Here is a 12,037-nt window from a genome sequence, read left to right as displayed (position 1 = left end):
ATGCATTGGAATCAGCTAGACAGCATACACACCAACATCAACTCGTTCATAAAGCTGTTATGAGTTAACATTTACAGCAGTCCCTGGCATATAGCTAGTACTACATATGTTCGTTAAATGAAAATAAATTTAAAATGGAACAAAATTTTCACTCAGGCAGCAATACCACCAAAAAGGCCCATGGTAGCTACAAAAGTACACTTTTCAACTACTTCTTCCGTATAAAGTTCTCTCTTCCCTGTAATTTTAAGGTTAAAAAAAAATTATTGTTCAATATTGAAAAAACTCAGCTTTTGTCCATTTTGCTTGCCCTTTCTGGTGAGGGGAAAAAAAACAGGTACAGAGATTCAATAATTTTTTGAAACATCTTTGAGCACTACCAATGCTCCTAGAAGACATAATTTGGCCCATGCTCTGAGTACACTCAGCGTCCCATGTCTTACATACACCAATGGGTAAGCAGGCCCCAGTTGGAATAACCAAGACTTAATCTTTCATTAGCCAACACTTTAGAGATTATCGATTGAGTTATGTCCCCAAAAGATATGTGGAAGTCCTAGCCCCTATCTTATCCACGAATGTGGTCTTGTTTGGAAATGGGGTCTTGGAAGATGCTGTCAATTAAGATAACACAAGGACATACTGGAGTGAGGTGGGTCCTAATCCCATCTAAGTACTGTCCTATGAGACGGAAGGAGACACACAGAGACACATAAACTGGAGATGCCGTGTGAGGATGCCAAGGAACATCTGGGACCATCAGAAGGTGGAAGAGATAGGTAAAGGTCTTCCTCAGCTTTGGTACCACCTGCCACACTGCAAGGGTCCACAGCCATACTCCTGCTCATTTGAAGGGCCCTTTTTTATCAGAATGATGTGAAAATAAAGTGCAAGGCCTCGTCCTAACAGGTAGTCAGAGATACGTGCTCTCAAGTGAAAGCTATGAGGGGTGACTGGGAATTAGCTCTGGGCGTGGGAAGGCTTGGCTGCACATATTGCTCGTTCTGTGGTTTGGGTGGCTCTCTAAGACTCTGGTACCAAATTCAGATAAAGCTGTACTCTGAACTTCAAGGGTTATTCTCTATCTATTACTCTGTAAATCTTCACCCAAATCCTAATTAAAAAAAAAAAAGATGACCTAACTACCTACTAAAGAAATTCAAATGAGAATAAGACGCCATTTCACCTATTAGAAAAATTTAAGAGCCGGGTAATAGAGCATTGGTAAAGGTTAGAAGAAAAGGCATTTAACGAGATTTTAATAAGACAGTAACAGTCAGTAATTTGCTCTGCAGACTGACTATATTTAATAAAATGAGACGTGAGCATTCCCTTTGATCTATTAAGTCCATTTATATGGACAACTCTGGATCCTCTGACATACCATATAATAATTCTTAATCCCCATGAGAAATGGATTAAATGAACAACTGTAATTATGTGCTATTCTTAAGTAAACTATACCAGGATCTCAGCCCATTCAAAATATAGTCCTTTGGTCTTGTCTCTTGTTTTGATATGTTTAAAAGAATCAAGTTATAGAGCCCATCTCATGAAGGGGAGTGAGGGGTATTAATTTACCTGGTATGGCTTTTCTAACCATAAGTCTTTGTAAACTCCAAAGTGGAATTTGCCATGAGCAAGTGAGAAGCTCCTGATTGTTAAAGTTATCCACCTGGGGTATTTCTGTTGCCAGTGGCAAAAAGCAATGTTCTGAGAAGTTCGCTCTCTCTCAGATGCTTAGAATTCTGATGTTATGATTGGTTAGTGTGGCCCCCTGCCAGCCTCAAAAGGAGGTCTCCTAGAAGCAGAAGAAGTCTCCCTGACTGCTGTCTGAGAAAGATATGCTGCTGAGAGACACACTCTCCTGAGAGCCACGTTCTGCTGAGAAAGAGACACCAAGAGACACACATTGCTGAGAGAGAGACACCGAGAGACACACACTGCTGGGAGAGAGACTGAGAGAGACCGTTGACTGAGAGACGGCAGGCCAATAGAGACTGAGTGTTGTTCCTGACTTGAATTGTAGCCTGGTGCTTTCCTAATAAACCCCATAATCCGTGAGTTCTGTGTGGCCACTGCAGCGAATTATCAAGCAGAAATATGGTGGGTGCTGAAGGAGGAATGGTTGGTGTAAGGGCTGATGAAAGGGCTGGAGGGAGGCAGCATGTTTGGCCTCACAGGAATAGGCCTTGCACTATTGGATGGTGATTCTGTCTTCTGCTTGTGGGGTTAGAGGAAGTTAGAAGATGTGGCCTCCTTGCCCCTTTGGCAGAGAGGCACCTAACTAAAACTAGTATTTCAAAGACAGACACAAGACTATTCACTAGAGGGCTGAAATTAAAAATGTGAAATAATATAAATACTTATAACTGAGGAGATGGTAAATTGAGGAGATGATAAACTGGAGGTAGATTTACATAATAAAAAATAAAACCCACCCACTGCTGTCAAGTTGGATCTGACTCATAGCAACCCCTCCTTGGGTTTCTGAGGAGGTATCACTATGGAAGTAGATTGCCCAACCTTCCTTCCAAGGAGTGGCTGGTAGGTTTGAACCACCAGCCTTCTGGTTAGCAGTCAAATGCCTTAAACACCACACCACCAGAGCTCCCTAATAAAATATACAACCATTAAAAAATAATGATGGGGTTGTATATGGTACAAATGTGGAAAAATGTCTAACATATACATTAAGTTAGAAGAAAAAAAAACAAATAAAAGGGGAAAGCTACCAAAAAGCATGTTTAAAATTATCTCATTTTTGTTTTTTTAAAAAAAAAAAAAAGTACACATATGGCACAGATGACTAGCTGCCCACCAACCCTTCTGCTCTCCTTACCACACACAAAGTATGGACTTGTTGCTGTGAAGTGGTTGCCTAGCCACAGGCTAGACATCTCCTAGCCCACTACACATGTAGGTATCAGCATGAAACTGATTCACACCAATGAAGCAGAAATTATGTTTGTCACTTTTAAGCCAAGGCAGGTATGCCTCCTCCAAGCATTCTTTCTATTTGGTTTACTGGATAGATACATATAACTGTAAAATCCTAGTAATTTACAAATACCCAAGACAGGAGAAATACAGATTCCTGATAATCATTTCACAGAGGATAACTGCCTATCAACTATGAACATCTGCTTCAAAATGTTAAATGAATAAAAATGAAATTATATTAAATTAAGCCACCATAATTTGGGGGTTTGGTTACAAGCAGCTAACAGTACTATAACTATTACATATGTGTATCTATTCACACACCAGTGAAAATACAATCATGTATACTCATTTAATCAACAAAATATATTCAGAATGCATTATGTGCTCAACCTAATTCATGAGCAAAAACACACGTAATCCTTATATTTCTGAAGCTTGTAATTACTGGAGCATCTGTGTGTTAAGTATAGATTTCTGTGTGGGGCACTAGGATGGGGTGCAGCAGACAATCAAAGAGATAAACATTTGCTTCAGTCTGGAGTAAGATCAGATTTACCATCCTACCTGACACAACTAAAAAACTTTAAAAAAAAAGAAAGAAACATAGGTTTTCAATATATTGGACATAAGGCAACAAGAGAGAGCGATTCCCAAATGATGGGAAACAAATAAGGTGAGTTAGCTTATTGCCCAGCTTAAGAAGCCTTGGTGGCACAATGGTCAAATGCTTGGCTGCTAACCAAAAGGTCAGTGGTTCAAACTCACCATCTGCTCCATAGGAGAAAGACCTGGAGATCAGTCCCAGTAAAGATTATAGCCTAAGAAATGGAGCTACTACTACTCTGATATAGGGTCCTTATGAGGGGAATTGGCACACAACAACAAAAACATGTATTTTGTTGTTTCTGAAACCACCACAAAGTGTACTGATCATCTTACTATGAGCCAGGTACTTTACATGACTTCTCTTATTTCAAAAGTATAAAAAAGAAATTATATGTTAGAAAGACAGAAACTGTGGCACAGTTACATAATTTGCCTATGATCCAATACAGCTATCTCAGAATTTAAACCTAAATGGCCTTAAGGCAATTTTGCCAAAGTTGCAGATCAACCCATGGCTCAGTAAGTTAGAAGAAGAATATTTACATTCACCTTCTTTTCAATTCTAGGTTGGGCTCAAGGGGAAGAACAAATTAGTTACTACAACCCCATTTTTTAAAATAAACTTTGTATTTTGAGATAACTCTAGATTCATATATAGCTGTAAAAAAATAATTCAGGATATGCTACGTACCTTTTATCCAGTTTTCCCCAACGATAACATCTTACAAAACTATAGTAAAGTATCCTAACCAAAATATTATTGTTGATATGCTATACAGAGCATCTCCATCAACACAAGGATCCCTCTCATGTTGCCATTTTATACCAACACCTACTTCCCTCCTGTCTCTTCCCCCCCTTGTGCCCCTGGCACTTACTAAACTGTTCTCTGTGTCTGTAATTTTGTCATCTTAATGTTATATAAATGGAATCATATAGTATATAGCTTTTGGAAATCAGTATTTTTTTTCACTCAGCAATCTGCTGCAAAAGACCTCCTTAAAGTGTTAAAAGGCAAACATGTCACCTTGAGGACTAAGGTGCACGTGACCCAAGCCTTGGTATTTTCCAATCACCTTATATGCATGCAAAACCTGGACAATAAATAAGACAGACCAAAGAAAAATTGATGTCTTTGAATTATGGTGTTGACAAAAAGTACTGAAAATACCATGGACTGCAGGAAGAACAAATATAGCTGTCTTATAAGAAGTACAGCCAGAATGCTCTTTAGAAGCATGGATGGTAAGACTTTGTCAAACGAACTTGGTAAAGTAGCAAGTCAATAAAAAAGGAAGATCCTCAACAATATGATTTAACACAGTGGCTGCAACAGTGAGTTCAAACATAGCAACGACTGTCAGGATGGCACAGAACTGGGCAGTGTTTCATTCTGTTACCTGGAGTCACTATGAGATGGAACCAACTCGAAACCATGTAACAACATGGTAGAGGTGCATGTTCAGATTTTTAAGAAACTGCCAAGCCATTTCTACCAGCATTGTACAAGTGACCGAGGTTCTCTACATATGTCAGCACTTGTTATTGCCACCATTTTTCATTTTGGTCATGTTAATGATCATGTAGTGTGATCTCACACTCATTTTAATTTGCATTTCCCTAACAGTTAATGAACCTAAACATATTTACATACATTTATTTGCCATCTGAATGTCCTCTTTGGCAAAATGTCTCAATTTTTATCTTTTGCTCATTGTAGTATGCTGTCTGCCTGCATTACACATGCAGACAGGCTGTGCCTCAAACTTCCAGCCAGCCATAAGACTTCTAGGAATGAGGCATGTACATTCACTGGCATCAACCATTCCACGAGTGCTACATTCACCTGTGATCAAGCCAGACACACAAGTCACTTACACAGGGTTGGCAAAGTGAAAGCCATTATTATTATTTACAGAAAGCAAAAGTAAATAACAACAACAGATTCTAAAAGGGGAAATGCTTACCCTTCCCCAATGTTGCCATAGTTCAGGCCAGATGTGTGCTCATGTTACTGCTGCCTCCAGCTACCACCACACTGTTCAGGGACCCTGCAGGACTCCCAAGGTTTCTGCTCTGCTGCCGGGCCTCACCTTACCCCCAGGAACACTCCTATATGCAGTCTCTCAAGCCTCTGCCGCAGGTTCCAACCCCACTACCCAGGCCTGCAAGACTCTCTTGCCACCTCACTACCCAGGCCCCTACTGCCTGCAGGGCAGACCTGCAACTCCAGCTAAGGCACAGTGAGGTCTCTCCTGCCCTACATGTAAGTATTACAATTCTTTTAGCTCCTCCAGCAAGCCTCAAGCCTGAAATTACTAAGCTCTTACTCTATGGGTGAGCAAGCCCACTGCAATCACTTCTCTCTGTGGGCCAAGAAGCCCACCATCACTGTCTCCCACCGTCTTGCACCATAATCAGTACTACAGCTCTTTTTTTGGGGTGTGGCAGGTCCTCAGCACAGCAACCTCAGGTCTTTTGTCTAAAGGACACACTCTGCTCCAAATTCTTGATTGCAGTAAGGTGCTCTAGCCTCTGTAGGGTTGGCCTTTATATAAGAAAACTCCTTTTCAGTTTCAAGGCATGCCCCTACTCCCACCAAGACTATAAATTGACCTATCCACTAAGTGGACTTACAAGTCATTCAATCTGCACAGTAATTGACCTTGCATGAATCGGGCCCAGCCAGTCATTTTGAAGGAGTTACAAGTCCATGGCTAGAAAGGCTGTATTAAAGCAATCCACTGCACTATATGCATTTTCAAATTGGATTTTTGGAATTATTATTTTTTTTTACCTTTCAAGTGAGATTTCTTTATATAGTCCAGATATTAATCCTTTGTTGGCTACGTACCCACTACCATCGAGACAAATCTGACTCACAGAGACCCTCGCTGGGTTTCCAAGACAGTAAATCTTTACGGAAGCAGACTACCCGGTGTTCCTTCTGTTGAGTGACTGTTAAGTTTGAACCGCCACGCTTCTGGTTAGCAGTCAAATGCCACAGACACTGCGCCACCAGAGCTCTTTGTTGGTTATGTAGCTTACTAATACTCTCTCACTCTGTAGCTTATTTTATCTTCTTAACACGGTCTCTCAGAGACCAAGTTTTTAATTTGGATGAAGCCCAATTGGTCAGCTTTTTATTTTATGGATCATGATTTTGATGTCAAATCTAAGAACTTTTTACCCACCTTTAGATGACAAGGATATTCTCCTATGCTTTTTCCTAAAAGTTTTCTATTTTGGGTTTTATATTTAATTCCTTGATCTACTCTGAATTAACTGGGGGCAGGTGGGAAGTGTGAGACTAAGATTGAAGTTCTTTTTTTTTTTTGCCCTAAAAGATGTCCAGCATCATTGTTTGAAAAGGTTATCTTTCCTCAATTGAATTACTTTTGCACTGTTTTCCATAATCAGCTTTCTTTTCAATCCTAAATTAGGCTCAAGGGGAAGAACAAAATTGTTACTGCAACCATGAAGTGAACTAACACATTTGTTGATTCATTTTGAATATTTGTGCAGGTCTATTTCTAGGTTCTCTAAAATTACATTGGCTTATTTTAGAATATTGAGCCAGCCCCCTAAATTTGTATTATCAGTAATGCAAGACAGGGAAGAGAAATGTAAAGGACACAAAAGAGTTTCAGAAGTACTCTTAGAACAGCATCTTTACTACAAAGCCTATTCCCTAAATGCCTCTAACAGAAGCTGAGACTGAGCATATATGTGAAGGGTAAGTGTAGAATTATACTGATTTCATTTATGAGTTGGCCCCCATCCCAAGGATAAATATTAATTTAGGATGTAACACATTTAACAGAAAAATACCTATTTTTCTTACCCTCTGAGCTTTTGCAAGTTCTTCTTTTAATCTTTCATACCCCTTTTCTCTGACTTCCAAAACAGATGGGCTTCGTAAACGGGACAGACTATCCGTACTCAAGCCAAAAATATCATCACTGCCATCACAAGCGTCTGTTATAGTAGCACCCTGTAAAAACTCCCTCTCTGCATTACAGCTGTCCTTTTTCGTGGTTAATTTAGTTAACCCAGCTGTGACTCCAGAGGTAGAACAAAGTGCTGGGTCTGTAACATGGATGCTGTAAAGGAGAAAAACATTTTTTAGAAAATATTATTATCAATCAATCAATGAATGCACTACCATCCAGTTGGACCTGACTCACAGCGACCCCTCCTTGGGTTTCCAAGGTGGTATCACTATGGAATTAGATTGCCCAACCTTCCTTCTGAGGAGTTGCTGGTGGGTTTGAACTGCTAGCCTTCTGGTTAGCAGTCAAATGCCTTAGGCACTATGCCACCAGAGCTCCCAATATTAATATATGCTGAAATATAGTTGGCATAAACATACAGCTTTAGAACTACATTATCTAGTATGATAATAACTATTTTTAATTAATAGTATGTCCTCAGTCACACTAGTTACATATCAAGTTCTCAGTAGCTACATATGGCTATTGGCCACCATATTAAATGGTACAGAAATAAAACATTCCATCAGCACAGAAGTTCTATTGGATAGTGCTACTTTACAACAGGGGTCAGCAAACTACAGGCCACAACGCCTTCTCAGCATTACAGCTGTCCCTTCTCAGGGCTAATTTAGTTAACCCTGGTATAACTTGAGGGGTAAAACAAGGTAGTACATTTGTAAACATGGATGCCGTGAGGGATCCAGCTTGCTACTTGTTTTTCTAAGGCCTATGAGCATGGGTGGTATAAATAGTTAAGCACTGGACTACTATCTAAAATGCTCAAACTCACCCAGAAGCACCTCAAAGTGAGGCTTGGGTGACCTGCTTCCAAGAGGTCACAGTCTTGCAAACCCTATGGAATGCAGTTTTACTCTGCACAACTGGAGTTGCCATGAGTATGAACTGACTCAATGGCAACTAACAACAACACAACAACATAAGCCAAGAACAGTTTTTACATTTTCAACTGCTTGGGGAAAAAAATCAAAAGAATTACCATGTTTTGTGGCATGTGAAACCTGGATAAAATTTCAAATTCCATGTTCGTATAGTTGTACTGGAGAACCACCATGCTTAACAATTCAGAGACTGGCCATGGCTGTTTTTGTGCTTTAACAGTAGAGCTGAGAAGTTGTGACAACTGTACGTCCCACAATGCTTAAAACATTTACTATCTGGCCTTGTACAGAAAAAGTTTGCCAAGCCCTGCTCCAGAACATTCATACTGCTCTGCATGGCAAGCTTGTATTTAAATTTTCTAAAGTAACAAACCTTAGAGTAATCAAACAAGCGGTCCATTTTATAAATATAGTACTACAGAATAAGTGTTTCAATGATCTCCTACCTGATACCAGATATTTCTGCACAATTTAAACGTCTGGGGGCTGAATACACAGGTTGTGTAGGAAGGTCAGAAACATCTAACGCATTAGCCTGGATAGGGGCAGAGCATAAAGTTGAAGGATGTGGCCGGTAGATGACACTTGGTGAGGTAGTCTGCTCTTGAGCTCCTGATTCATACACACCAAGAAGGTCCGGAGAAGTAGGTGAAGCAAGGTTTACTTCATGGAAGCCTTCCAAGGGGTCATTAGCCATAGCAAAAGCTTCATCATAAGGTAACCTATGTTTAAACAAAAAACAGGTAATTATCTTTAGATAGTGACATTTTTTGCCAGGTTAACTAAATAAAGATTTATAAATTATAAAATGTGTTTAATAGCCCATTATAAATTATAAACTATAATAAAAGACGTAGGAAAAAAACTACAGACATTAACATTTATTAAGAGACCTCAAAGTATAACTACTGAAAAAGATAAACACTCTGATTTGGCATAAACTTGAAAGTGACAGCTAACATGTTAAGTGAACACAATTAAGTTCATATGTAAATATAAAGAATAAAACTGTTTAATATAGAATTAAAGAAGACAATCCATACAAAGTACTTAGTAGAGAGAGCACTATTACCTGACACACAGTATGGTCTCAATAAACATTTGCTATCATAGTTGGCTACTGATAAATGTGCTTCAGTTTCTCCATAGTAGGAGCTCTGGTGGCATAAAAAAATATTTCATATTAGTACTCAATTACTTCACAATGTTTGTGTGAAAACTACGAAGCATACCACTCAAATCTTTGACTTGAAGAAATTAAAGCTAAAAAGAAAATCCTTCATTGATTTCCCATTATTTACAAAATAAAATCCAAATTTATTAGCCTGACAATCAAGGCCCTCTATGATCAGAACCCAACCTATCTTCCCAGTTTTATTTCTTCCTACAATAAAAACCAGAAACTCAAAGCCATCAAGTTGATTCAGACTCACAGTAAGCCTATAGGGCAGAACAGAACTGTCCTATAAGGTTTCCAAGGCTATAAATCTTTACGGAAGCAGACTGCCACATCTTTCTCCTGAGGAGCAGATGGTGGATGCAAACTGGCAATCTTTCGGTTAGCAGCTGAGTACTTTAACCAGGGGTAATTCAATTTTTATTCACCTTTAAAAGAACTACTTTGAGCATACAGTCTATATCCAAATCAGTGTTATAAACTGGTACCACCGTTTCCTTGTCTAAGCTGGGGGATCTCACCAGAGAGAGTAGGGAGTGAACATCATCAATATCACAGGGTGCAGGAAATAGGCATGAAAGCGAGACTTCTCTGACTGCACCTTGGTTGTAGATCTAAATTTGAGTTTGAAACCATGTAAATGATAAAACAAATTAAGTTAAAAAGAAAGAATCCCTGAAAATAAAATAAACGAACCTGGGCATTGAGATTTAACTTACTCACAAAGAAAAGAACTATTTCCAATTATTTTAAAGCACGGTAATCTGACTATGTATATTTCCTTAGTGAGATATAGTCTAAAGACAAGAGGAACTGAAAAAAAAAAATCATGAAGTCTTTTGAGTAATCATATTAGTAGTAATAGTGATATTGTTATTCTGTTGTGGAGAGCCGCACCACGGCATTCTATTCATCTTAACAAGGTCACAATACTTCCCTTCTTTGTTTTGGGCCTGTTGGACATCTTCAGACCTAAGTTTGAGTTTCGAGACCTGTCTTGAGCCTTCACTTCTGTATAGAAGTGATTCAGAACTTTTAAATTTACCCGCCTCTTGCCACGTATCTATTTTTTATAGGTTTCCCTATTTCACCATCAGCAGCAACGTCACATCACCCCATTCCTTGATCCTGCCCCTTTCCTTTACCATATATAAGTATTTGTTTGAAACTCAATAAACGAGACTTGATCAGACTTTCCAGTTGTCTCCATTCTTCGCGTCTCTTGTTCCCTCCATTTCCACCTCCTCCTCGAGGTCCTAGGTTGACTGTCCTGCGGGACGGGACATTCTGTAACTACCACATGTAAAAGGATAAAGTAAGTAAGTTATGTTCATGTCATTTGGAACAAAGATTTTCAGCATAAGAAAAAGAGATACAAAAATAAAATCAAAGACATTAAGTAAAAACTCTCGATCTTAAATGTGAATCAGAAATATCACAAAAGAAAAAAAAACTTTCTATTTAAAAAAAAAAAAAAATCTACATTGAACCACTGAAAAGGCCCAGGCACAGTCAAAAGCTCAGGAGCAACAAGCATACTTTGTGCCCAGAATACTACTGTTAACTATTTAAAAGGTTCACGGACAAAAATGTCTAACTGTAGACATGGGTCAGAAATTCACAAAAGACCTTGGAACATCTCGTAATACCAAGAAACTAGAAAGCTATCAAAGACTACTGGAGTTGTGTCAAAAGGACTCCCACTAATGAAAGACAGTCTAATTCGAACATCAAAAAGGATAATTTGGCCTTTCTCTGCCATCGTGCCGAGTGTGGCTACCTTCCTTCCTTGCTAAGTCTTCCCATAAGACTTTTAAGATCAAGAGATTCCTGGCCAAGAAACAAAAACAGAACCGGCCCATTCCACAATGGATTCAAATGAAGACTGGTAATAAAATCAGGCACAACTCCAAGAGGAGACAGTGGAGAAGAACCAAGCTGGGTCTACAGGGAGTCAACGTGCGATGGCACACATACCGACCTAGGTTCCCTAGCATTCTACTATGTCAAGTTTGAAATTTTGCCGTGATCTGATCAACTGAACATGTACTGGGGCAACTTTTGGATTCTTCCTTTCTATGCATCCACATTAAGAGATTGAGTGATTAATAAATATGTAATGCCTTTGGTTTGAAAAAAAAAAAAAAAAGAATTTGTAACAAACTAAAACACAAATGCTTAAATCCATGAGTCATTACGATACTAAAAACACAAAGTCCATCCTAAAAAACAAAACCATCATTGGTCCCCTGTGACATCTATTAAGTAACTTATTATTTTGTAATTATTATAAATAACTATTGTAAATAAGTAACTAATTATTTCAAAATAATTATTTTGAAAACTGGTAAATAAACAGTATTTTTAATTTCCTCATATGCATGCAAAAGCCAATGAGTAAGGAAGATAAAAGA

The 12,037-nt window shown here is 38.8% G+C and overlaps 1 protein-coding gene across 1 annotated transcript in view; it reads right to left on the bottom strand.

Moving 5' to 3' along the window:
- The window catches only part of LOC103207733 (RAB3A interacting protein), a 75,893-nt gene extending 66,738 nt beyond the window's left edge, over positions 1–9,155 (bottom strand). The window contains exons 1-2 of the mRNA XM_007953398.2: positions 8,893–9,155; positions 7,397–7,655 (exon numbers count right to left, since the gene is read on the bottom strand). Coding sequence (XP_007951589.1) covers positions 7,397–7,655; positions 8,893–9,143 — 510 coding nt within the window. The 5' untranslated portion in view covers positions 9,144–9,155. The remainder of the gene's footprint in view (positions 1–7,396; positions 7,656–8,892) is intronic.
- Between the last annotated feature and the right edge of the window lie 2,882 nt (positions 9,156–12,037).

This window comes from Orycteropus afer, unplaced genomic scaffold (genome assembly GCF_000298275.1).
Source record: "Orycteropus afer afer isolate SDZICR_OR568_19922 unplaced genomic scaffold, OryAfe1.0 scaffold00392, whole genome shotgun sequence".
Lineage (NCBI taxonomy): Eukaryota > Metazoa > Chordata > Mammalia > Tubulidentata > Orycteropodidae > Orycteropus > Orycteropus afer.
The sequence above is the reverse complement of the archived record's forward strand: the minus strand, read 5'-3'. Positions and strand labels throughout refer to the sequence as shown.